At 41.3% G+C, this 27,199-nt stretch overlaps 1 protein-coding gene across 2 annotated transcripts; it reads right to left on the bottom strand.

The window, feature by feature from the left end:
• Positions 1–8,602: 8,602 nt before the first annotated feature.
• On the bottom strand, positions 8,603–18,035 carry Gmnn (geminin DNA replication inhibitor). Of its 2 annotated transcripts, none has more exons than XM_051194517.1 (7): positions 17,902–18,035; positions 16,488–16,545; positions 13,380–13,457; positions 12,506–12,641; positions 10,266–10,348; positions 9,968–10,078; positions 8,603–8,977 (listed from the first exon to the last, which is right to left on the bottom strand). In XM_051194517.1, exons 2-7 carry the CDS (start codon positions 16,536–16,538, stop codon positions 8,816–8,818), a joined length of 621 nt encoding a protein of 206 aa, XP_051050474.1. In that variant the 5' UTR covers positions 16,539–16,545; positions 17,902–18,035; the 3' UTR covers positions 8,603–8,815. The 2 variants fall into 2 exon arrangements, with proteins under 2 accessions (XP_051050474.1, XP_051050475.1); XM_051194518.1 differs by lacking the exon at positions 17,902–18,035 and adding an exon at positions 17,459–17,522.
• Positions 18,036–27,199: the final 9,164 nt, after the last annotated feature.

The raw sequence follows: 27,199 nt of genomic DNA, 5'->3' as shown, positions 1-27,199 counted from the left end.
GCACATGCCTGTGACCCCAGTTTTAAAGTCAAGGGTTAGAGATGGCTCAGCAGTTGAGAGTACTTCCTACTCTTCCAGAGGACTTGGAGTTCAAGGTCATCGTCATCTGCTCAACTACATTACATTCTTTCACACACTCAGTAGCATGTAGTTGCAATTAAAGGCAATGGGCTGCATGCCAATTACAAAACTATTGTTTATGGGAATATTGGTTTTAGCCTTTACACAAAAGTGATTGCTTCCAATGTTTACCATTAAATCATGAACATTATTTTTGATACTTGCTTGAGGCTGAATTAGAACAATTACTTCATTACCACTTCCTCATTGAGAAGAAACGTGCCCTGGGTTCTCAGCCTACCACATGCTTACCAGGAACAGCAGCATATGCCTCTAACCTCAGCACTGGGGAAGTAGGAGCAAAAGGATCAGTTCAGTAAGTAAGTACTAAGTGGGCTTTCCTATTCAAAAGGCCTACAATAGACCCTCGCTCTTCTTCCTCCTCCGTCTCTCTCTCTCCCCTCTCTCTGCCTGCTGCCTGAGGATCAGGATATAAAGCTCTCAACTACTTCTCTAGAATCTTGCCAGCCTACAAGCCACCATGCTCCCTGCCATAATAATGAACTAAGTCTCTGAAACTAAGCAAGCCCCCAATTAAATGCTTTCCTTTTTAAGAGTTGCATTGGTCATGGTGTCTGTTCATCTCCATAAAGCAGTGACTAAGACAGCATGGCAACAGTTTCTTACTACATCCCTATGCCCACTCTCAATGTAATTGTTATGCAATTAGGCAACTACTGTATTGGAATCAGGAGTGTTGAGCTGCTGGAGTGACCTATAGCTGGAATAAAACATGTGATACAGAAAAGCACATATGCAGCCAATTAAAAATGTAAAACTGGGTGAGGATGTGGCTTCGAGGTAAAGTCTTTGCCTAGCCTGCAGGAAGCCCTGGCTTCAATCCTTAATACTGAAGGGGATAAAAAGAATAAAAAGTAGTGGAAAATATACCCCTTTAAAAACACATACCAACATTCTACATCTACTGATGAATGACTTACTCTTCCCCACTGCTTCAGAAGATTCTGCATTGGCAGATAGTACTTTATACCAGTCATAAAGTGACATTTAGATTGCTTCCTGTGTCAACAGGTCAAGCAGTAATGAATACCATGTATTTCACAAGTGTGCCATAGATATTTCTAAAGATGAAACTGAGTAGTAATAGTGTCTTGTTATCTTGCCACTTCTTAATTACTGAACTCTAGCTTTGTTAGAGTAGAATTGTTTTATTAGGTTTCTTGGGGAGTTAGGGGAAGAAACCAATAGATAGCTATTTCATTTTACATATTTAATCAGAGATGTTGGGAAGCTCTTCTGACTGCTCAGGGGAACATTTTCTTCCCCCCACAGAATGGACTCTAAGGCAGTCTGGCCACCAAGCTTATTTAAGCTCCAAAGGGTGCCTGCCAAGTTGAAAGAGGTAAAATACAAGGTTAACTATTGCAGCATTGTAATGCTAAGCCTTGAATACCAAACTGGATAATCAGTTTTCAAGTCCTTTTGTTTTCCTTTATTAACCCTTCTTATATCATCTCTCTAGCATTTGGGTTTTCCCCAAACAACACAGAGATATGGATCTGAGTACTAGGACTGTATTTAGTAGTTGATCCCTGGAACTAGCAACAGAGACGAGAGGGGTATGGATTTGTTTAGTTTAGTTCAGTTTTACAAGACAGTGTTTCACTGTCTAACAGCTTTGACTGTATTCTCTGCCTCCTGAGTGTTGGGATTAAAGGCATGTGCCACCACTGCCTGGCAGAGTATGGATTTTAAAAATATGCTTTCAATGGACCTCCCTGGAAAGCGGAAATAGACTAGATTCTGCAAGTAGAATGGAAGTGGGTAGGGAGCAAGATGGATCAGGTGGGGATGGGGTGGAGGGAGAGTTCGGGGAGAGACAGATGGAATTAGGGAGTGTGTGGGGAATGGGATAGAAACCTAGTGCAGTGGGAAAACCCTGGAATCTATGAGGGTGACCCTAGTGAGGACTCCTAGTAATGGAGGATAAAAAATCTGAACTGGCCACTTTTTGTTGCCAGGTAAGGCTTCCAGCAGTGAGACTGGGCTACATTTGGCTGAGTTGTTGGCCCAGGAGGTCCTCTGGAGATCCCTATACAACCCAGAATGATGCAAAGACAGGTCTCTCTCTCTCTGAAAACTGACAGTGGGGCCCCATTGCCAAGGACAACTTCCACTCAGCTGACTGAATGTGGAGAGGTCAAGCTTGTCCAAGCTTGGAGCCTTCCCCTGTACATTCTAGTCGTTGGCATGGAAAGGTACTCTGCAGGCTGTGGAAAGAGAAACGTGGACATCAACTCAGCCACAAAACCTCCACCTACAATCTGTCCTGCCTGCAAGATGTGCTGGGGTAATGGTGGCCTAGAACTTGTGGGAATGGTCAACCAATCAATGTCTGACTTAACTTGAGGCCCACTCCACAAGAGGGTGCCCATGGCCTATACTGCCTGGATGGCCAGAAACTAGAGACTGGTTATCCCAGTGACCTAGCATAGAACCAAACACAATTGATCTGAAAAACAAGAAGATAAAATTATTCTTGATATTCTCCTATACTCATAGATCAATGCCTTGTGATGGGGATGTTCTTCTGTTTATGTGTCTCTCTTATTGGTTGATGAATAAAACACTGATTGACCAGCAGAAGCAGGAAGATAGGTGAGGCTAGGAGACAAGGAGAACCCTGGGAAAAGGAAGGCAGAGAGAGACCTTGAGAAGACACCATGTACAGACCGAGAAGATAGGACACGGCATGCATTCTCTGGTAAGATAAGGCCGTGTGGAAATTCATAGATTAGTAGTTATGGGTTAATAATTAAGAGAGAGCTAGCCAGTAAGAAACCCTAACCATCAATCAACAGTTTTATAATTAATATAGCGTCCGTGTTTATTTGGGGTTAAGGGACCAGACAGAACAGAAACCTCCATCATCAGCCCTGTCCAGCTGTCATCAGAGGCTCCCTCCAGCAGCACATGGGAGCAGGTACAGAGACCCACAAACAGACATTATGCAAGAGTTTAAATTGGAGGTCTCCATCAGCTTCTTTTCCTCAGAGTTCCAGAAACCCTGAAGAAGAGGGTAAGGAAAGACTGTAGGAGTCAGGGGGGGGGATAGAGGACACCAAGAGAACATGGCCCACCGAGTCAACTAAGCGGGGCTCACAGAGACTGAAAGAGCAAGCACCAGGCCTGCATGGGTCCACACCATATAGTTGGAGAGAACCCATGAGTTTTCCTGTGACCTCCACACATGCTTAAATGTATATATATGCAGGTGACCCTCATACAAATGACAAAGAAATAATTGTTATTTTTGTGCTTGCTTATATGTATGTATGTGTACCACATGACTGCCTGGTGGTTTCAGAAGCCAGTGGATGCCCTGGGATTAGTTACAGGCATTTAATAAGCCATTAGGTGGGTGTAGGGGATTGAACCCAGGTCCTGTGCAAGAACATCCAGTGTTGTTAACCATTGGATAATCTCTCCAGTTTCAACTTTTTTTTTTTTAAAAGAACGTAATATTCTCACAAATGTTTCCGCTGTCACAAACCATTACACAGCCGTCAAGCTCACCTGGTTTCTCTCTAGCTTCAGCCAGCATACATCCCATCAGCAACATGCTATGTGCTGTTTGCTCTGCCGCTAATAGAGCTAGCATACTATTCTGAGGCCCCTGTACTCTGCCCCCCACCTCACCCTGCTACTACCAGCTTTGTGCCATTCCCATGGGTCACATATGATAGGTGGAGTTTGAGGTTCACTGGGTGACATACTGGGTGCAACAAGCCAAACTCTGATGATTCAAACTGCATGAATGGGTGAGCATGCTACCTTGTGGATACGCAGATAAGCAATCACCTAGGAAATGGGCTTCTGGGCAAGGCTGAGGGGGTTATCTGAATCGTGTTGTGGCAGTAAGGCAGGTATACTGGGGATAGGACCTTTCCTTGGATGGGATCCTCAACGAGAACTGAGCAATAACAGGTATCTATCACTCTGTTTTCAGATGTCAGTGAATACACTTGACCAGCTGCCACAAGCTCCTACAACCCCGACTTCCCCATCATGTCCTTGAAGTATCAGCCAGAATAAACTTCCTTTCATAAATTGCCTTTGCTGAGCTGGAGAGATAGCTCAGTGGTTAAGAGCACAGACCATTCTTCCAGGGGGGTCAATTCTCAACACCCACATGGCAGCTCATAACTGTTTGTAACTTCTGTTCCAGGAGATCTGACACCCTCACACAGATATACATGCAGGCAAAACACCAATGCACAGAGTACAAATAAATTTTAAAATAAATAAATTGCCTTTGCCAGAGAATTTATCACAGCAACAGGGAAAGAAGCTGAGATAACATTATTAAGGAAAAAGCAAGCCTCCATAAGGAAATCTGCCCCTGCATCACCCGGAAATCCCTATTCCAAAGGAACCAAGCCCCCCAAAAGTGCAAACACCACGGTAGGTGTCCCAGGCATTTGTGGGCATTGCTATCAAGTTACCTGGAAATGTTAGTAACATTACTCTTTGAGTATCAAGCCATGTAATAGCAACTCGAATTTTAAATCAAAGGGAAATAAGTTTGAACTGAAATAAAAAAATTTACTGTGGGGAAAATGGAATTTTTCTTTTGTTTTTTCCAGCCAGGGTTTCTTTGTGTAGTCCTCACCAGGATTAAAAGTGTGAACCACCATTGCCCAGCAGGAAGTTTTAATCCTCCTGCTGGGGAAAAGGATGGTATAAATCCATAAAGACCAGTTATCCTATGCAGGGGCCCGGATGCTCTGATGGTTATAAATTCTTTGCAATTCCTGACCTGTGATTTATCAGGTAAAACCCTTAGTTGAGAGATCTTTAAGGTTTTTTTGTTGTTGCTGTTGTTACTGATGGGCTTTTGCTGTTTATTTTTGAAGACAAGGTCTTACTATGTAGCCTTGGCTGTCACAGAACTTGCTCTGTAAAACAGGCTTACCTCAAAGATCCTCTTGCCTCTGCCTCCTGAGTGCTGGCACTAAAGGCTAAATCCAGAGATCTTTGAAGGGACAGTTTATGAAACAGAATTAAAGGCCCTATGGCAGGGTGGTGGTCATGCACTGCATTGGCACTAGAATGCACTTCTGAAAGCATATCAAGTTCTATTATCAAAATAATGTTTGTTGTTTTGTGACAGAATTTCTCTATGTAGCCCTTGCTGTCTTAGAATTCATTTTGTTAACTAGGCTGACCTCAAACTCAGATCCTCCTGCCAGCCTCTGACTGCCTATCTGGGATTAAAGGTATGTGCCACCATGCCTGGCTATCAGAATAGCTTCTTAAAAACAATTCTATTTAGTGCAAACATGCACACTCCATGGCCCACATGTGCAGGTCAGAGAACAATTAAGAGTCAGTTTTCTCCTATCACCATGGGCTCTAGGGATTGAATGCAGGTTGTAAGGTTGTCAGCCCACTGGTAAAATGTCTTGTCTAAAGTAACAGTCAGGCCTCTTCAAGAGTGGCAACACAGGCTTGAGTTATACAAATGGAGAAAATGGAGAAGCTGTATCCTTTCCCTGTTTTTTTTTTTCAAACAGAAGACTCTTTTTACAAAGCCTACTGACCACAGAACTCCAGCTCTTTGTGTCCTGTATCAGAAACCTTTGCAAACCTAAATATTGTTAAGGTCTTTTCGCTTTCTTTTATAAATTTTTATTTAAATTAGAAGCAATCTTATTTTACATCAGGCCCAGTTCCCTCTCCCTCCCATCCTCCCATTCCCCCCACAACTCCATCAACTCCCCAGGGTGAGGCCTTCCATGGGGGATCATCAAAGTCTGCCACATCATCTGGGCCTAGGCCTAGTCCCCCCACCCCCCTGTGTATCTAGGCTGAGAGACCCTCCATAGGGAATGGGCTTCCCAAATTCATGCACTAGGGATAAATACTGGTCCCACTGCCCCATAGACTGCCTGGGCCTCCCAACTGACACCCACGTTCAGGGGTCTGGTTTGGTCCTATGCTGGTTCCCCAGCTGTCAAGACTAGGGTCCATGAATTCCCACTTGTTCAGGTTAGCTGTTTCTGTGGGTTTCCCCAGTATGGTCTTGACCCTTTTGCTCATCACTCCTCCCTCTCTACAACTGGATTCCAGTTCAACTCAGTGCTTAGCTGTGGATCTCTGCTTCTGCTTCCATCAGCTACTAGGTGAAGGCTCTAGGATGGCATTTAAGGTAGTCATCAATCTCATTATAAGGACATTTAAGGTAGCCTGTCCACTGTTGTCCTTTTGATACAGCTAATGCCTATAAAACACAAACACGAGATTCAGCGCCCACGTGTTTATTGAGGGAAGGGAGAGAAGGGGGTAGCTGGTGGCCAACCCAAAGCAGGGGGAGAGAGAAAAAGAGCAGAAAAGAGGGGGGCAGAGAGAGGCACACTTGCTTTAAAAGGGGGGCTTGCACATGTGTAACTGAGTCCTCTAGCAGCCAGGTAAAGCTCGACAGCGATGACATGGCCATGAGTGTCCTCCCATCGTTGGGGGCGGGGGTCAGCAGGCTACTGATTCCTAACATCCACTATAGCTTAGATTCTTAGTTGGGAATCATCCTTGTGGATCTCTGGGTATTTCCCTAGTGCCAGATTTCTCGTTAAGCCCATAATGGCTCTCTTTATTAGGGTTATCTCTTTTCTCGCTCTCCTTCTCTATTCTTCCCGACTCAATCTTCCTGATCCCTCATGTTCTCCTGCCCCCTTCCCTTCTCCCTTCCACTTTATCCTACCTAGCTCCCCCACCCCTATGCTCTCAATTTGTTTAGATCTTGTCTGAACAATTGTTCAGACCATGTATGTCTCTTAGGATCCTCCTTGTTTCTTAGCTTTTCTGGTGTTGTAGATTATAGGCTGTAATCCGTTGCTCTAATATCCACTTATGAATAAATACATACTATGTGTGTCTTTCTGTTGTCTGGGTTACCTCACTCAGGATGGTTTCTTCTAGTTCCATCCATTTGCCTGTTAATTTCAAGATTCCAGTCTTTTTTTCCTCTGAGTAGTACTCCATTGTGTAAATGTACCACATTTTCTTGTCCATTCCTCAGTTGAGAGGCATCTAGGTAGCTTTCAGGTTCTGGCTATTACAAACAATGCTTCTTCCCCCTGCCCCCCCAGAAATCTTTCTTGCTCTGGCATTGTCCTAAGAGTCATTATCATATTATGTCAAAAATTCTCTTTATAAACAGAAGAGGATGAAAGAGATTAATGGACTACATGTGACATGAAAGCAGAACTATTTGAGAGGGTGAACAGGTGAGGGGAGATCAGCAAAAAGGGGACAGGAGGAAATGTGGGAAGGGATAAGACCACAGTATGACATGTACAAAAACATCACCCTGAAACCTATTACTGTGTATAACTAACCTAAGCCACACAGCTCCACTTTCCACTCTTCTAATTATGACAATATTACCAGATTCTCCCCTTTACCCTACCACAAATATTTTAAAAATTAATTTGTTACTTCTCTAATGCAATCTTTAAGCTAGTGGCCCAACTCCATGACATGCATAACCACCATCTCCCAGTAGCCACTAGCCCTGAATAGTTTATAAAACATAAATACTTTTCACACTAATCACATTTTGAATGCTGAACTAATGGCTCCTTCATTGTACAACACAAGTATATCATCATCATCTCCAAGTTCTATTGAATAAAGTTATTAGTGATAGCTTTCATTTTGTTTTTAAAATATTTATTACTTATTCGAGTATGGCACACATCATGCCAAGGCACATGACTAGTCAGATGACCTTCCTGAGTTGGCTGGCTGTCATTTCCACTGCTCTGCATACCAGGGTAGATGGGTTATGAGCTGTCTCTGCTTCCGGTCTCCACAAAGAGTGTGCTGGGACTGCAGACCATCTACCTTGTCTTAAAAGCATGAGTTCCATTAACTGGGCATGTTAACAAACATCTTTTAATCCCAGAACTCCAATGCTCTAGGAGGCAGAGACAGAGGTAGAGGTAGGTGGATCCCCAAGCCCAAGGCCAGCCTGGTCTATAGCCAAAGATACAGAGAGAAAACTTGTCTCAAAAAAAAAAAAAAAAAAAAAAAATATGGGAGTGTGTGTGAGGGGTTCTCAAGGGATGAAACTCAGGTACATGGGGCTTCACAGATAGCAATGCCTCTTGTCCTTTGATATTTACACACTTTGTATATAGTTTCCAAATTTCAGCTACCCTTGTGTTTCTCACTGCACTTTGCCCTCTACCAATTGCTTGGAACAGTCAAAAATAATATGACTATACCAGTTAGATAAGCCTTTACCTGGCTAATCAAACTCACTGGGGGAAGTTTTAGGAAAGTAAAACTTTCCTAAATATGCAAACATGAAATCAACAGTGCTCACAGAGATCCTGGATTAGATGAACACACATTCAGGTAAGTCATTTCCCACTTCCACAACAGGGAAATAAGATACTATAGAAACAGACACATTTTCTACAAACTGCATATACTGAATTCTCCAAGATAGACCATGTTCAATAGGAAATTGAAGTTTATTTAATTTACACAAGTCACATCTGAGAAAATGAAAATGCTATTTACATAAAACAGATTAAAAATACATATTATGTGTATTTTAATGTGGTAATAGCCCCCAGGATTCAAACCTGGATTCCAGTACTTGCATCTTGTAGTTAATTTACCAGGAGTTATACCGCAGGGCAAAGCTGGCAGTGTAACTCACACTTCATGTACAAGGTTTGGCATCGGTGGAGGAAGACACAATCTCTTCAGCACATGTGCCAGTTTCTGAGTCTTCCACTTCAGAATCCTCAACAGTTTCCAATTCAGAATCGAATTCCTGACTATCCGGTGATTCAAAGCTATCCAGAGGTTCATGACTCAGCCTCTTTAAGGAATAAACCAGCAATTTATTGTAAAGATCTTGAACTGAAATCACTATTAATCAGTATAATGATACAGCAAGCAACCCACCAATGTTACAATACCCCCAATAAATTCACTTACAGTGTTCTATCAAAGTATATACAGTGCTACATCATATTCCAGCAAAATCCAGTTAGTAATTTGCTGTTTTTTATTTATTTATTTATTTATTTTTAAATGCCCTGACTGAGCTGCTTCCAAAGCACAACTGAAATTGGTACTTCTCTAGGAAAGCACAGAACCATGTGTTTTTACTTTCCAGCCAGCTGGGACCATATTCTAAAGCCAACAGAGAGGACCAGTTAAGTACTTCAAACATTGTCACAGCAGAGCTGCAGAGATGACTCGGTGGTTAAGAGTCTACACTGTTCCTCCAGAGGACCAGAGTTCTATTCCTAGCACCCACATCAGGTGCTTATAATTCTAGCTCCAGGCCATATTTACATATAATTAAAAATAATAAAACAACATTGTCATGGTTTTAAAATGTTAAGAAAGCAATTTAATGTGAGATTTGAAAAAGCTTTCCTCCCATTGGTAAGATGGATTTGCTTTGTAAATATAAAAAAGGCTGAAAGCATTTTTATCAAGCCAAGCCAGGTAAAGAAAAGTAACAGAAATCAAGCTGACTCTTGGAAACACATTAGCTACTTCCCAAATTTAAAAAGTCAGGTAAAACCTATTTGTTTTTATAAATGATAGTTGATAACATGCTTATAAAACTAGAACCTAGAAATGTGTCAATTATGCAACAGAGTAACTTTTCTTCTTTTTCAGATGTGAGCTTATTACTACCATTTTTTAGGTAAGGAAAATAAATCCCTGATAGGATAAATAAGCTACTCTATCCAAGAAACTCCCTGGTGCTAGAGATCTCATTAAAATGTTGAACACTCACAGACCACAACACTGCCTTGATGACTCTGAACCCAATAAATATGGAATTACCTACCTCAATTACCTCTGCCATGTACTGTACGTGTTCTGCTACTTCTGCCAACTCTTTATTCTCCTTTCTTAGGCGGGCAATTTCACTGTCCTTCTGTTCAATTTCTTTATGAAGCTATATAACAAAAATAAAGTTCAGTATTCCATAAATCCACTCTGAATCATGCAGTAACTAAGACAGCAGGACATGTAGTCAAACTTCCATTAGACCAACATTCAAACTGGTCTATACCACTTCAACTATGCTGAAATGAGAAGGAACACTACCAGAACTCTATAAATGGTAAGAATGCAATACATACTTTCTCGTTTTCTTTAAGTGCTTCATAGAGAGCTTTCCTTCGTTTTTCTGCCACTTCTTTCCAATACTGGGAAGATGGGTTTTCTGAAATAAATTAGTGTTTTACATAACTTTAAAAATTAGTGCTAAAACCCTGTCGGAGGCCAGTCTAGACTGAACAGCAAATTCCTATTTTGAAAACACAAAACCTACTGCTATAAAAACCTCAGTACTTTATTTCTATTGAAAATTTTCCAATCTGCTTTTTATTTTTTCCCAACATATCAGTTCTCAATCCTTAAAAAGAATTGCACCACAAGGAAAATAAGTGCATATGTATTACCTACACAGTTTAACATTTTACAAAATTTGTTTTGTGCTTATGCATTTTTATTTGGCCTTTATGGGAGACAGGAACTCTACAACCATTGAGCTATATATACTCTCAGCCAAAATATTGTTAATTTGAAAAGTCTGGACTAATTAATTTGCATATAGTTCTTAATTTTCGATTTGTTTCAAGCTCAACATTTTTCGCAGGAATATTGCATAAATGCATTGTATCTTCAATGTAATATCAGGCAGAGCATACCAATCTGTAATATTGAATATAAAATTTGATCATTTGATTTGGTTGCTATATACTAAATTTCTCCCTTGTAAAGATTGTTTTCTTTGGTAATTAATAAGAGATCTGGCAGTAAAACTTGAGTTTGTTAATCTGTTCCCCAATCAACTTTAACTCTACTGGTGGTTCTTATCTAAATCTTCTATAATGTACAGTGAATGTGGTTTTCAAAGGAATTCTCCCTCTCCCATTTTTCTCTTAAGTTATAATTACAGGTTCATATGCTTGTTTCTATTCACTGTACCAAGAATAATTCTTAGTCTTTTCATTGTTTTTGAGACATGTACCCCAGGCTGGCCTTTAACTTGATAAATGGCTGAGAATAACTATGAAGTGATCCTCAAAACTTTACCTTTGAAGAGCATGCATTAGGGTGTGCGCCACCCTGCCTGGATTTATTAGTAGCCATTCTTGCCACTATTAATTTTGATGCTGAAATTTTCACACATTTAATCAGCGTGGATCTCGTCACATAGAGTCTGTTCTTTAAATATGGCCAACATTTTTGCTTATTTTCTGGTATGAGATGAAGGATCACTTTATAGTATTCCTAAACACTGGAATGCTGGAGTAAGCCATTTCCTCAAGAGCTTCAGTACAAAATAGTGTTTACACAACAAGAATTGGATATCTGCTGTGTTTCTTGCTTTTGATGGAGGAGTTTCTAATAATCAATTTAAACTAATACTGTAAACCAATTCAACAATCCATTCTTCCCTTCTCCATTCCATATTTGTACTTCCATTCACCCTATTAAGTACTTGCCTCCCAACACCAACACATTACTCATTTGCTCCATCCTAAACTATATAAAAGATTTTTCTTTCCAAGAGTACACCAATGCACTACCAACAACAGATTTAACAAAATTCAGGCACTCCCTGTGGGTCTTCTAATTCTAATGATATATCCCACTGAAGTTCTTAAGTCACAGTTATACAGACACTTTCTATGACTAAGGTCACTGATTGCCATGTGTATAGAACTAACCTTTGACTGATTTTAACCTAATCAGGTACAAACATTACAAGTCCTGTTTCATAAGAACTACAAAGTTCTATGCAGTAGACCAACCATTTGAAATTTTGTCCTGTAAAAGGACTTTCTGCTTCTAAACTTCTTGCAACATCCCAGGCAACTCACAACAAACCCAAACATTACTGTGAGTGTGACTTTGAGCACTCTAGGCTTTAATTTCTCATGACCTCTGACCAAATCAGAGGAAAAGTCTCCCTATGAGCCAGGTGTGGTAGTCCAAGACTCTTGAGTGAGGCAAGACTGATTGATTTCAAGGCTAGGTCGGGGCTATACAGTGAGTTCTATCACTTTGTGTTCTCTTGGAATATTCAAATCCTTTCTCTATTACCACTTTTTTTCTGAAAAGCCCATTTCCAGGTCTTGTAAAATCCCAATGTAATTTACTCTCACAGACACCAATTTCGTCATCCTCCTGTTCTTTAATATTTTACCCACACTGGGGTCTTGCCAAGCAAATGGTTCCATGTGTCCAAATTTAGAGTATTAGCCTATTTATAATACAAAATTTTAAATTATCAAACAGTAACTTCACCAAATAATACACCTCCATCAAAATTTAAACTTTCAAGACAAGGCTATTTTCTTTTTTTCCGTACCTTTAATCATAAGATCAAATGCTTCCTGGGTGACATCTCCAACATCTTTATTTTCACTGGCTTCTGGACCAGAGTTTGAAGTCTTAGATGTTAACTGGTCATTCCAATGCTTCCTTTTGGACAAGCCTTTTGGCGACTGTGATAAAAAAGCTTACTTCCTTAGATTTGATGAACAAGAAAGCTACACTGCTCAGTTATTCAAAGAAAGCTACACTGCTCAGTTATTTATGTGTTTAAGATTTTTTTTTTTAAGTTATACAAATCAAAACTACCAAAATAGGGGCTGGTGAGATGGCTCATCAAATAAAGGTACTTGCTGCCAAGGCTGACAACCTGCATTCAGTCTCTGGTTCCTACAGAGTAACAGAAGCATATTCCTGAAAGCTATCCTATGACTTCAATTATGTACTATGGCACTTACATGCTCCAAAGTCCATGCAAACACATATATACCCACATGGGTGTGTGCACACACAAAATAAATAATTGTATTGTTTTTTAGATTTTATTTGTAATTACATTTTTCTGTCTGTGTGTGGGTTTATGGATTTGAGTGTTGTCCTTGAGCAGAAAAGGGTGTCCTGTTCCTTCTTTAAGTAAGAGTTACAGGCATTTGTAACTCTTGTTACATGTCTGACATGGGTACTCTGGAAAAGTGGTATGTGTTCTTAGTCACAGAGATTCTCTTCAGCCCATAAATGTAATTTTTAAAAACTACCAGAATGTATAATATTGTTTTAGGAATTGTATTTGCAGCAACTATTTTGGTTAGAATTGGACTAAAGTTTAGCTACAATTAAATTAGTATTTAAGAAAATCTCAGAAATGTTTAATGCTGACTGACCGTCTCCCCATTCAAGCTCTGTACACATACCTCATTTTCTCTGCCAACAAGAGATCCAGCTGCAGAAGGCTGAATCATTTTCAGTGTTCTCCTTGGGACAGGACTGTTCTAAAAGTCAAGATGATTCATTATCTGGTTACTGCATATGATTACTTTCCAAGTAAATAGTCTTAACTTGTAAATAGTCTTAACTATAATTAAAAGAGAGAAAAGAAAAAAAAAAAAAAAGAAAGAAAGGAAGGAAAGAAGGAAGGGAGGAAGGAAAGAATAAATCACCGAGAACACAAGATTTGGCCTGACATTTATCTTACAATGCTGTATTCAGAATAAGATGTTGTCTTATCAACCAGAAAATTTATTTCCCAATATTATAATAAAGTTCAAAGAAATACTTAAGAGTGTGTGGGCCATACCACCCAAACCAGACACACACAGGTAACTTTTCTCATTCTACTACATATTCTTGCTGTAATCATTGTCAACCTATCTTATTTAGTTAAAACACATACAACACACACACTTTCTATGGTGGCACTGATAGTTCAAATAATGTATAACAAATTTTCAATTAAAAAATGATTAACTGTATTCTTTAAAAAAAAAATCTTCCAAACTGGGAACTTACTAACATTCTACTCACAAAAGAGGTTAACAATAAGAGAAAAGGCTAGCTACTCCACAAAATAATTTTCCCTAGTCAAAAAGATTCACCTCAGAACTCTAAATATCCCCAAACACTATGGGCATTGTGAAGGAAAAAAACAAAAACAAAAAAAAAACAAACAAACAAAAAAAAAACAACCTGCTGGTTTGTTTTTGTCAAAAACCAGGACATATCTGGGAATAGGGGAATCTCGGCTGATTAAAGAGTGACCTATAAACAAGCATGGGATATTTCTCATTGATAACTGATGTGAAGGGCTCAGCTGTTGCCAGTGTCATGCTTGGGTGGGTGTCCTGTGGTGCATGAGAAAGAAAACTGAGCAAGCAAGCAGGTAAGGAGCATTCCTCCATGGCCTACGCTTCAATTCCTGCCTTGTGTTGCTGTCCTGGACCTCCCTCAGTGTTGGTCTGTGACCTGAAAGCTGAAAGAAACTCTTTCCAGGTTGTTTTTGGTCATAGTAGCTTTTGTTGTTTTGGGTTTTGATATTTTTGTGACAGGGTTTCTCTGTGTAGCCCTGGCTGTCCTTAAACTCACTCTGTAGACCAGGCTAGACTCCAATTCAGGGATCTGCCCTCCTCTGCCGCCTCAGTGCTAGGATTAAAGTGTGCACCACCACCACCTACCAGACTTGGTTATGGTGTTTTATCACAGAAATACAAACCCTAATACAGAAATGTAATTTAAAATATTTTTATTATATTTACTTATGTACAGAGAGAGAGAGAGAGAGAGAGAGAGAGAGAGAAAGAGAGAGAGAGAGATCAGAGGGACAACCTGCAAGTCAGCTCTCTCGTTTCACCATATATTGCAGATTCAACTCAGGTCATCAAGCTTGGCTACAGCATCTCACAGGCCCAGGAATGTATTTCTTACTTATTTGTTAAAGACAGGGTCTTTCTATATAGCCCTGGCTGGCCTTGAACTTACAGAGATCTACTTGCTTCCTCACCAGTGCTGAAACTAAAGGCTCCTACCACTCACTACACATAGCACCAGGAATGTAATTTTTAGGAACACGCTGTAGGTGGAAGCAAGTGCTTGTGTATTTAAAGGATAGTCCCTCCTCAACTATCACCCCACAACAGAAGTAGATTTTCCACAAGTCCATTCACTACTACATTGATAAAATGTCTTGTGCCTTAAACAAATTAAAATACTGTTTCAGGTGCTAACACAGCACCTGTAATCCCAGCACTTTGTAGAAAGAGGTAGGTGGAGGGAGCTCTCAGAGTTCAGGACTAGCCTGAGATCTACATTGTGAGGGACACACTAACCAGGGCCCCATAGTTAGGGCCACATACTGAGACCCTATATAAAAAAAACAAACAAACAAATAAGCAAACAACAACAAAAACAAGCCATGCGGGGTGGCACATGTACTCAAGGGAGCAGAGGCAGGTGGATTTCTGAGTTTCAAGCTAGCCAAAGCTACACAGTGAGACCTTGTCTCAAAACAATCCCTCCCACCAAATAACCCTCTAAAATCCCCAAACTATTGTCTTATAAACAAAAATGTAGATAGCCCCCATATGTTTCCTGATTTGTAAGTTCTATTAAAAAAAAAAAAAAGAATCATTAGTTATACTGCCACCATGGGATAGCAAACAATGGGTGAATACTCAAACAAGGTTAGCAAGAACATGACACCACACCAGCGTGAGAAAGTTACTGTACTTCACACGACAAAGTTCACCTTTCCCACGGTAAGGTTTCTACTGTTGATTATTATCTCACTATTTAACTGAGGGACAATTGCCAACTACCATGAGAACAAATATTACACCAACATTTCAGATATAATTTAGATTACAGATTAATCAAGTCTCTAAATAGAAGAAAATAAAACTAAATGTTTGATCTTCATAATGGTCAAAGAAGCCAACTAAGTTGCTGTCGTATGCACACTTATAAAGACCACTTCCAAGATTTACACTTTATACATGTAAGTTTTAGAAAAAAAATAACCCAAGGAATGTATACTACATAACATTCTTTTCTATATACTCATATACAGAATAACAGACTTCTAGACTCCAAGCTTCACTCATATATTTAAATCTTAACCTTTTCAGAAAACAATTTCATATTCTGCAAACCCTCTCCTCCAAATTATATGCAAGAGTACACTCAGTTTTCCAACTTCTGATAATGAATGCTAAATTTAAATTAACCCTGGGGGGGGGGGGCTGAGGAAATAAATGGTTTCAGTTTGGGACCAGCCTGGGCAACACAGCAAGACCTCACTTTTTTTTTTTAAGTTGTCTTAAGTCAAACTTTATGATTTCACATACCAAGAATAAGATTCTATTGTTTAAATTTATCATTATTATTATTATTAAACTATACATATTCTCCACTCCCCTCTCTCCTTCCACCCTTTCCCCCATGCTCCCAATTTACTCTGGAGGTTTTAAGACCTCACTGGTAATTAAAACAAACAAATCCAAGAACATTTAAGAGGTCCCATTACATACCTTTACACTCTCTCCAGCTCCTTCCTGTTTCTGCTTCATACTGGAATTCATTTCTCAGCTGGCAACACACACACATACAAACAATTTAAAAACAGTATGGTCTGTATCTGAAGATAAGAGGCTAGATTTTTTTTTAATTATTTACACTACAAAAATATTACTACTTTGTGATAGAACCATTAAGATGGCATGGTGCCTTGTACAAAATACAACGATCTCAAAAGGGTGCCAGGAAATGCAAAACAGGCTCTTAAGCACACTCAGCTCTACCCTAAAGAATACCATCCTGCCTGTCATGGTGGCACATGACTGCAATCCTGGAATGCGGTGGCAGAGATAGGAACATATCAAATTGGAGATCAGCCTAGGCTACATAGCCAGGATCCTGTCTCAAAAAAAAACAAAAAACAAAAAACATTTGGCTGGGTATGTAGCTCAGTGGGTAGCGGGTAGCGTGCATAACTAGTAGGCTCAAAGGCTGGGCTCCATTTCTAGTGCAGCATACACCATGCCTAGTGGCACAAGCGGTTGGGAAGGAGAAACCGAATTCAAAGATATTCTCAGCTACATAGCAAACTTAAGACCGACTCCCCTCTTACTTACATGTAATTACTAATTTGCATTGTGTCCTAGCACCCACACATGTATGCAAATATAAACAGCTTATAACCCTGTGTAGAATAGTGCTATTTTCCACTCTATTTCATGTTAATAAAGCCTTATTGGAAACCCACTCGAGGGACTCTAGATGTGTTCTTTTCTGTTGAGTCGGCTAAGTAGGCAAAGCTGACCTAGAACTCTTGAACCTCTCTCCGGCTGACTCAGCATCCTGAATGCTGGAGATTGAGCACAACCACGCCCAAGCTTAGGTAATGTTTCCCAAAATGCAGGTAATGGCCCAAGATCCTGTTACCATTCATTAGCTGGGAGCATAGAGCAAGTCCGAGGAGAACCCACTATCTATCACCTACACCGGCACCACTGGAATAGGAGACGGAGGATTCAATGCCCTTTTCCCAGGAGCAGCATTTGCAGAGCTGCCTGGGAACTGGCTGGAGGTAGTACCCAGCTCAGGCCCCAGTCACGGCGTCCCTAAGACCAAGGGATCGCACACCTTCGCCAGCGCGCCAGCCCCGCCCAGCGCGGCGTGAGCCAGCCAATAGGAAGCGCGGACGCCAGAGCGCGCCAAAACCGACCCCACCGTGGCGCAGCCCCTGGCCTCAGCTCACCCAGCTTAGCCTTGCTGCTGGCTGAACACTACGGGCCGAGACTCGGGTCCCTTCAAGCCCTCGCCTGTCCTGGCCAGTTCCCCGCCGCTGTGAAGGCAGACCCGGCTTCGGGCCGGACGGGAGACACCGCTGCCGCAGTTGCGCTCACCCCGCCTCCGCCCCCGTCCCCGCGGCCTCGTACTTACAAACTACGGGCCTCCGTCCCCAGCCCAGCGACCTAAGAGCGGGACGAACTCCGGGCAGCACGCTGGATCCAACGGCGCCGGAACGAACCGAACCTGCGGACTGACCCGCCGACCGGGCTAGCTGACGTAGATGAGGGGCGGGGCCTTGGAATCCAGCCAATCGCCTCTTGCCGCCGCCCACCGCGCCCAAGGATTCCGTGCGCCTGCGCAGTCGGCCACGGCTCCTGTAGTACTGGGTGAGGTCACTAGGGTTCCTCTTGGTGTAGAGCTCTGTGCCCTCCGACCTGGGCTTCTGACCCTCTGTCGGGAGAAGCTCCAAGCTTCGGTACTCTATAGGTACTCTGCTGGAGAGAACAAAGGATCTACTCCTACTAGCGACGGAATATACATATATATTTTTATAGGTATTTTATGTATTTGTATATTGTTTGTGGGGTGGGGTTTTTCTGTAACTTTGGAGGCTGTCCTGGAGCTCGCTCAGTAGACCAAACCGGCCTTGAACTCACAGAGATCTGCCTGCCTCTGCCTCCAGAGTGCTGGGATTAAAGGCGTGCGCCACCACCGCCCTGCTGCTATTCAAAGTTTTTAAAGAATTTTTTCCCTGAAGAATGTAATAGAATCTGGGGGTGATCGCTACCTGTGATCCCAATACTAGGGAGGCTGAGGCAGGAGGAACTTGTAAAAGGACTAAGGCGATGGTTCAGCAGATGGAGGTGCTTACTACTGAGACTGACCGTGTACGCTGCTCCATCCCCAGGACCCACATGGTAAGAGAGAACTGACTCTTTAAAGTTGTCCTCTGACCTACACACACACACACACACACACACACACACACAATAAACAAATAGGTAGATGTAACAAAGAAGAGGAAAGACATGCATAAAGAACAGCTGCTACACCTTCCACCTAAATGTGCGATCCAGACCTTGGAGAAACTGCATACCTTATGGGACTCCACCCTTGGAACTTTCTGGAAGTATAGACTCTGTAGAACTTGATAATGACCTTCAGGGTACCAAAGAGAGCTCTTCACGAGGAGGATCTCAGAAGAAGCATTTTACAAACATGCCCAGGGATCGGGTGGCCAGGAGCTGCTGGCTTCTGTGGCTGATGTACAGGTATCAATCAGCTGTGGTCCTTGTGCTCTACAGACAGAAAGCTTAGGAAGTTCTTTGGATTCCAAGCTCAGGCAGCTGTTGTTCCCCCAGTGCTTTGTAGTAGTTGAGCAGGAGGGCATAGCAGCAAATGATGCCCTGTACAGCTGCAGTTTCTAGGCAGACCTCAGGATCCAGAACCTTAACCCTACAGACACTACAGCTCTTGTGAGTCCAGGAAACTCAGCTGTGACTGGCATCACAGCTTCCATTTAGGCCCATGTTTGGGGAGTTCTTAGTGATCAACACTGGCCATTGTTAACAGCTGTTAGTCCAGGATCTGAAGCAGGAGAATCACTGCAAGTTCATACCCTGGCTGTCCACATACCAAGCTTCAAGCCAGACCTGATCAAAAACAAGCAAACAAAAGTCAGGCATGGTGGTGGCTCATGCCTGCAATCCTAGAACCTAAGAAACAGAGACAGGAGGATCATTACAGATTTAAGGCCAGCACTGGCTACATGATAAATTACAAGCAAGCCTAAGCTACAGAGGAAGACTCGCCTCAAAACAAACAAGCAGACAAATGCGAATATGAGGAATGTGTACAGTGAGATCTTAAGGAGCTGTCATGAACACTACCAATGACTGTGAGAGATTTGGTGGTGGGTGGGTTACTAGAACTCCAGTGAGCTACATCACCAGCCCAATGGGATCTGTGTAGCTGGGTCTGTCTGTCCCTTGCTATGTAACTTGTAATCTTCCTGCTCAGCCTCTTGGGTGCTACCATTACAGGTAGGCATCACCACATCAGGCCCAGTGGGTTTTCAACAGTGTTTTGCCAGTGTTCACCACCTACCCAGTGCCCAGGGAGAGGCGAGTCCCAGTCACCTGTCTCAGCTGTGGAAGCCTGGTGACTTTCAGAAATTGAGCAGAAGCAGGCAACCAGCCCCATCTACTCCTGACGTGTCTCACCTCTGCCCTCTACTGGCAAAATGTCACACTAGCAGCAAAGGGAAAAGAGTCCAGAGCCATTCTTTTTTCTTTCTTTCTTTCTTTCTTTCTTTCTTTCTTTATTTATTTATTTTTGTTGTTGTTGTTTTAAACTTATTAGCTCTATCTATCTCCTCTCTGTCTGTCTGTTTGTCTGTCTATCTATCTATCTATCTATCTATCTATCTAATCTTCTGGAGGAGAAGCTGCCAGAGGACAACCCACAAGAGTCTGTTTTCCTTCTGCCTTGTGACCTCAGGATCAAACTCAGGTGGTGAGATTTGGCAGTGCGTTCCACCCAAACCATTTTTTAAAAACCAGGCCAAAATAAGGGCTTCTCCTCAGAAAGGCTGTGTAGCAGAAATTTGATTGTTCCCTAGGCTCATTTTTTTCCCCCTTTCTTTTTCAATTTTGGATTTGAGAGCTAGATAGAGCCTTGCTATATAGTCCCAGGTTGACCTCCAACTCTTGATCTGCCAGTCCCGGCCACCTGAGTGCTGGAACCGTTGCCCCTCACCTGCACATCTGGCCAGCTTTGGATTAATTACTCGTATTTTCTTGCACAAGTTTGTTAATCACTTCATTTTTATTTTCTCTCCAAAATGAAAATGCACAAAGTACCAATATAATTTTTAAAGATGCAGATGTTGACTGAGAGATGACTTAGGGTTAAGAATACTTCCAGAGGACATGAGCTCTAGTCCTAGCACTCACATAGTAGCTCACAATTGTCTGTCACTCCAGTTCCAGGGGAAATGACACCTTTTTCTAGCTTCTGTAGACACTGTACATACTTCATACAAAAACATATATGAAGGCAAATCACCCGAACACATAAAATGAAAACAAATTTCAAAAAATTAAAATAAAAGTGTAAATGTCTTTAAACATAGGAAATAGTATCTGTGGTGGTTTGAATATAATTGGCTCCCATGAGTTCATAGGGAGTAGCACTATTAGGAGGTGTGGCTTTGTTGGAGTAGGTGTGACCTTGTTGGATGAAATGTGTCACTGTGCAGGTGGACTTTGAGGACTTATATATGCCCAAGCCATGCCCAGTATCTCAGTTTACTTCCTGTTGCCTCCAGATCAATGATGTAGAATTCTCAGCCCCTCCAGCACCATGTCTGCCTGTGTGCCACCATGTCCCACCATAATAATAGACCATAAAAAAAAACCATGTGATCATCTCACTAGATGCTGAAAAAGCCTTTGACGAAATCCAACACCCCTTCATGATAAAGGTCTTGGAAAGATCAGGGATAAGAGGAACATACCTATACATAATGAAAGCAAATACAGCAAACCAACAGCCAACATCAAACTAAATTGAGAGAAACTCAGTGCAATTCCTCTAAAATCAGGAACAAGACAAGGTTGTCCACTTTCTCCATGTCTCTTCAATATTGCAGTTAAAGTTCTAGTTAGAGCAATAAGACAACAAAAGGAGATTGAGGGGATACAAATTGGAAAGGAAGAGGTCAAACTTTTACTATTTTCAGATTATATGATAATTTACATGAGTGACCCGAAAAATTCTACCAGGGAACTTCTACAGCTGATAAACACCTTCAGCGAAGTGCCAGGATACAAGATTAACTCAAAAAAAAAAAAAAAAAATCAGTAGTCCTACTATATACAGATGACAAATGGGCTGAGGAAGAAATCAGAGAAACATCACCCTTTACAGTAGCCACAAACAATGGGGGTAATGCTAACCAAACAAGTAAACGACCTGTATAGCAAAAACTTTGAGTCTTTCAAGAAAGAAATTAAAGAAGATACCAGAAAGTGGAAAGATCTCCCATGATCTAGGAGAGATAGGATCAACATAGTAAAAATGGCAATCTTAACAAGAGCAATCTACAGATTCAGTGCAATCCCCATTAAAATCCCAGCACAGTCCTTCACAGACCTTGAAAGGACAATATTCAACATTACAGGGAAAAACAAAAGACCCAGGATAGCCAAAAACAACACTGTACAATTAAGGAACTTCCGGAGGCATCACCTTCCCTGACTTCAAGCTCTACTATAGAGCTATGGTCCTGAAAACAGCTTGGTATTGGCACAAAAATAGACAGGTAGTCCAATGGAATCCAATCGAAAACCCTAATATTAAACCACACTTATGAACACATAATTTTTGACAAAGCAGCTAAAATTATACAATGGAAAAAAGAAAGTATATTCAACAAATGGTACTGGAAAGCAAAACAGCTCTGAGATATCATCTTATTCCTGTCAAAATGTCTAAAATCAAAAGCACCAAAGACAGTTTCTGTTGGAGAGAATGTGGAGAAAGGCCTACACTCCTTCACTGCAGGTGGGAGTGCAAACTCACACAGCTACTTTGGAAATCAGTGTGGCTGTTCCTCAGTAAAATGGGAATCAGTCTACCTCACAATCCACTAATTCCACTCTTAGGCATATATCCAAAAGATGCACATCCATGCAACAAAGATACCTGTTCAACTATGTTCATAGCAGAATTATTTGTAATAGTCAGAACCTGGAAGCAACCTAAATGCCCCTCAACTGAAGAATGGATGGAGAAAATGTGGTACATTTACACAATGGAGTACTACTCAGCAGGGGTGAAAACAATGGAATCTTGGAATTGGCAGGCAAAGGGATGGAACTAGAAGACACCATCCTAAGTGAGGTGACACAGTCACAAAAAGACAAACACGGTATGAACTCATTCATATATGGATTTTAGACATGGAGCAAAGGATCACCAGCCTAAGTTTACACCACCAGAAACAAGGAGGAACCTAAGAGAGACATAATGGTCCAACCACAGAAGGGGAAATGGACAAGATCTCCTGAGCAAATTGGGAGAGGGGAGAGGGAGTTAGGAGAAAGAGAAGGGGAGAAGAGGAGAAGAGAGGAGAGGAGGACATGAGGGAGCAGGAAGATTGAAGCTAGGGGGAAAATACAGGAGAGAAAGGAAACAGACAGAGGGAGCCATTATAGGTTTAAAGAGAAATCTGGCACTAGGAAAATGTAGAGACCTACAAGGATTACTTCAACTAATAATCCAACCAACAGTGGAGGGGCTACCTTAAATGCCCTTCCCTGATAATGAGATTGATGACTACCTTATATGCCATCTTAGAGCCTTCATCCAGTAGCTGATGGAAGCAAAAGCAGACACCCATAGCTAAACACTGATCTGAACTCCTGGAATCCAGTTGCAGAGAGGGAGGAGTGATGAGCAAAGGGATCAAGACCAAGCTGGAGAAACCCACAGAAACAGCTGACCTGAACAAGGGTGAGCTCATGTACCCCAGACTGATAGCTGGGAAACCAGCATAGAACCGACCCAGAACCCCTGAATGTGGTCTCCATTAGGAGGCTTGACAGTGGAACCAGGATGTATCCCTGGTGTGCACGAATGTATTCCAGAAGCCCATTCCCCAAGGAGAGATACTCCCTTGGTCTAGAGACATGGGAGGGCCTAGGTCCTACCCCAGATGACTTGACAGATTTTGATGATCCCTCCTGGAAGGCCTCACCCTCTCTGGGTGATGAGTGATGGGATGGGGGTGGGTGGGGGGCATGGGAGGATGGGAGGGAGAAGGAACTGGGATCAATATGAAAATAAAATAAGAAAAAAAAGTAAAAGAATAGGGTAGATTAAAGTGAAAAAAGAAAACAATAATATATTTAATAAATAGTAATTTACTATTGTTTTACTACTGTAGCCTTTCATACCATACTATCCACTGTACTATTTTACTGTTTGACAATTCCATGCATTTATATGATTACTATTAGTCATTTTATATAAAACATTCAATAAAAGAAAAATTGCACTCAAAAAAAAAAAGATATGGTAGTATTATTTGTTGGTTTGTTGGTGGTGGTGTTGTCAAGACCATAATCGTTGTCTCAGACCATAATTCAAATCTGGCTTACATACTCACTAAGTAGCCCTGTCTCAGCTCCTGTCTCAGCTTCCTGAGTACTTAGATTATAGCTATTAGCCACCTCATTTAATATAGTATTATTTACAACCTAGTGATACATGCATAAGAGATGAGTTAAATAAATTATGGTATGTCTGTGCAATGAAATATTACTTAGTCATGAAAAGGAATTGAGATCTCTGTGGTAGAGAAATTCCTAATATATTAAATGGAGAAATTAGAATAAAAGCCAGATGTAGTAGTGTACTCCTATAATTCCAGAACTGGGGAGATAGAGGAAGGAGAATCAGAAGTTCAGGTCATCTTTAGCTATTTATTTGAGGCCAGCTTGGGTTACAAGAAACCCTGTCTTTAAAAACAAGATTGTATCTTTACTACATGTTTTCTCTTATCTGAGGTTCTTAGATTTTTACATATATTCAGGAAATCATGTATGTATACATGACATAAAACTAGAAACAAAACTGTCAAGGGAAAGATTATTAACAAGGAAGGAAGCCGGACGGTGGTGGTGCATACCTTTAGTACCAGCACTCAGGAGGCAGAGGCAGGCGGATCTCTGTGAGTTGGAGACCAGCTTGGTCTCCAGAGAGAGTTCCAGGACAGGCTCTAAAGCCACAGAGAAACCCTGTCTCAAAAAAAAACTAAATAAATAAATAAATAAAAAGAAGGAAGAAAATATGGGGAATATGTTCAAGAGGCACGTGACATACTTGCATGAAAATGCTCTTTCATACCAGCATCATGTACAATCAGCATAAAGAATGAGGAAAAATTTCAAAAAGCAGAATGAGAGAATATTAGTTTTTTATTTTAAAAATAATTTTATATATATGTAAGGAGTATGGGTTTTTCCTCCCACCGCCTGGTCTTATCCCGCCGCCGCGCCAGCCCCAATTAATGCACAGAGACTCTGTATTTGATACAATGCTATTGGCCAGGTACTTGTTTCTTATCAGTTAGCTCTGTCTTAAGTATTAACCCATTTCTGCTGATCTATGTATTTCTCTTACCGGGGAGCCAGCCGGCATACTGCTTTCTCCCGACTCTCCATCTTGGCTCCTCCTCTTTACTTCCTATTTCCTCCTTGTCTCCTAGTCCCTCCTATCTAGCTTTCCTATTGGCCAACAGTGCTTTATTCATTAACCAGTATGAGAAACATATACAGAATGACATCTCCCATCATTCATATATATATATATATTTACATATATACAGTTTACGTTTTAATAACCCCATACCAGGATGATTTGGTATAGGTTTTTTCTTTCTGTTTTGATTTTGTGTATTTTACCTGCATGTATATATGTGCACTGAATATATGCCTGGTGCCAAGTAAATAGTAGTCTCCCTGGAATAATTCTCAGGTCAGTCCTTTGAAGCCATCATTCCTTCATCTACTGGATCCAGGGCCTGGAAGAGTCAGAAGAGCGTGTCAGATCCTCTGGAACTAGAGTTACAGATGGCTGTGAGCCACCATGTGGGCATTGGGAATCAAACCTGGGTCCTTTGCAAGAAGTGCTCTTAACCACTGAGTTGTGTCTCCAAGACCCTTGATGTCATTTTTGTTTGTTCATCTAGTTGGTTTGGAATTTTGGGGTCTTTGTTTGTTTGTTTTGGTTTTTGGTTTCTCAAGATAGGGTTTCTCAGTGGGATGGTCCTGACTGTCCTGGAACACACTTTGTAGACCAGGTTAGCATCCAACTCATTGAGATCCACCTGCCTCTGCCTCCTGAGTGCTGGGACTAAAGGTGTGCATCACCACCACCCAGCTTGTTTTTTCTTTTGAGACAGGGTCTCACTATATAGCTCTGACTGTCCTGTAATTTACTGTGTAGGTTAGAAACTCAAAGATCTGCCTGCCTCTGTCCCTCACCATGCTTGGATGAATGTGGATTCTCTGCCCCACACCTCTCGGCCTCTGGTGCTAGGATTAAAGACCTGTGCTACTACACCCAGCTTTAATGCTTTAATGTAGTTTTAAATAGAAGGAAAAAAATAGAAAAAATTCAAGTTATAAAATCCCTCCTCCTAAAGAAGTGTCCCCATATGATTTTTTAATTCTTTTATAAGAAAGACACATGAGCCGGGGGTGGTGTCCCATGCCTTTAATCCCAGCACTTGGAAGGCAGAAGCAAGTAGATCTGTGAGTTCAAGGCCAGCCTGGTCTACAGAGTAAGTTCCAGGACAGTCAGGGCTACATAGAGAAATCCTGCCTCAAGAAACCAAATAATAATAATAATAATAATAATATGAAGATGTGAGGTATATGAATATTTGTATGCATTTGCTTTTGTGGGGGAGGGGGCTAAATGCAGTTCCCCATAAGCACAAATTATATAGTCCAGTTTCTTGGAATGGGTGAAATCTTAGGGTCAGCATATCTGTAGTGCAATGGATAAAACTTACGCTGGGAAAACCATCTTGGTGATCATGGCATCTTCCCTGCCAGGTAAGTGCAAACATCATCAAAAGGAGAAAGTGAAGACTATGAAATGGCTCTGTGGGTAAAGTCTTTACTGAGAAGCTGGAATTCAAACCTGGAAGCCATAGAAAGGTGAAAAGAGAGAACTTACTTCACAAAGTTGTCCTCTGACCTCCTTATGCACACTTGCTCCCTCCTAATAATAAATAAAACATTTTTAATTTTGGTTTTTCTAAATGAAACCTTCTTAAGAAGCCAGGTTAGAAAGTAATAGAACTAGGAAATGGTAACTTTGGGGGTTGGGAGTAGATGGTACAGAGGCCTGGGTAAAAACGGAACTGAGAATTCAGAAAACATTGTTAACTTAATAAACAATAGGGCCAGCAAGATGGCTCTGCTGGTAAAGGCACTTGCTGCCACATCTGACAACCTGAGTTCAGTCCCTGGGATCCACGTGGTGGAAGGAAAGCATGGACCCCTAAAGTATACACATGTGCTGTGGCACATGAATTCCTGCCCCATCCCTTACATACAAAATAAATCAGTAAAAATGCAATGCCAGTTTTAGATTATAATGTATTTAGGAAGAAAATAACAATATTTTTCCAAAAAAAGAAAGAAGAGAAATTCCTACTTACTTCCTAAACTGTTTTCTCAAACCGCAAGCTAGTAAAGAGCAAACGTATGGAATTCTTTGGGTTTGGTTCCAGAATGTCCATCATCAAGGGAGAGAGAGAAAGAACACTCAGCAGTTAAGAGTTCACACTGTTCTTTCTGAGAGTCTCAGTTCTCAGTATCCACATCAGGTGGCTCACAACCACCTGTAACTTTACTCCAGGAAATCTGAA

This window comes from Phodopus roborovskii, unplaced genomic scaffold, assembly GCF_943737965.1.
Source record: "Phodopus roborovskii unplaced genomic scaffold, PHOROB, whole genome shotgun sequence".
Classification (NCBI taxonomy): domain Eukaryota; kingdom Metazoa; phylum Chordata; class Mammalia; order Rodentia; family Cricetidae; genus Phodopus; species Phodopus roborovskii.
This window is presented reverse-complemented; position numbering and strand designations above follow the sequence as displayed.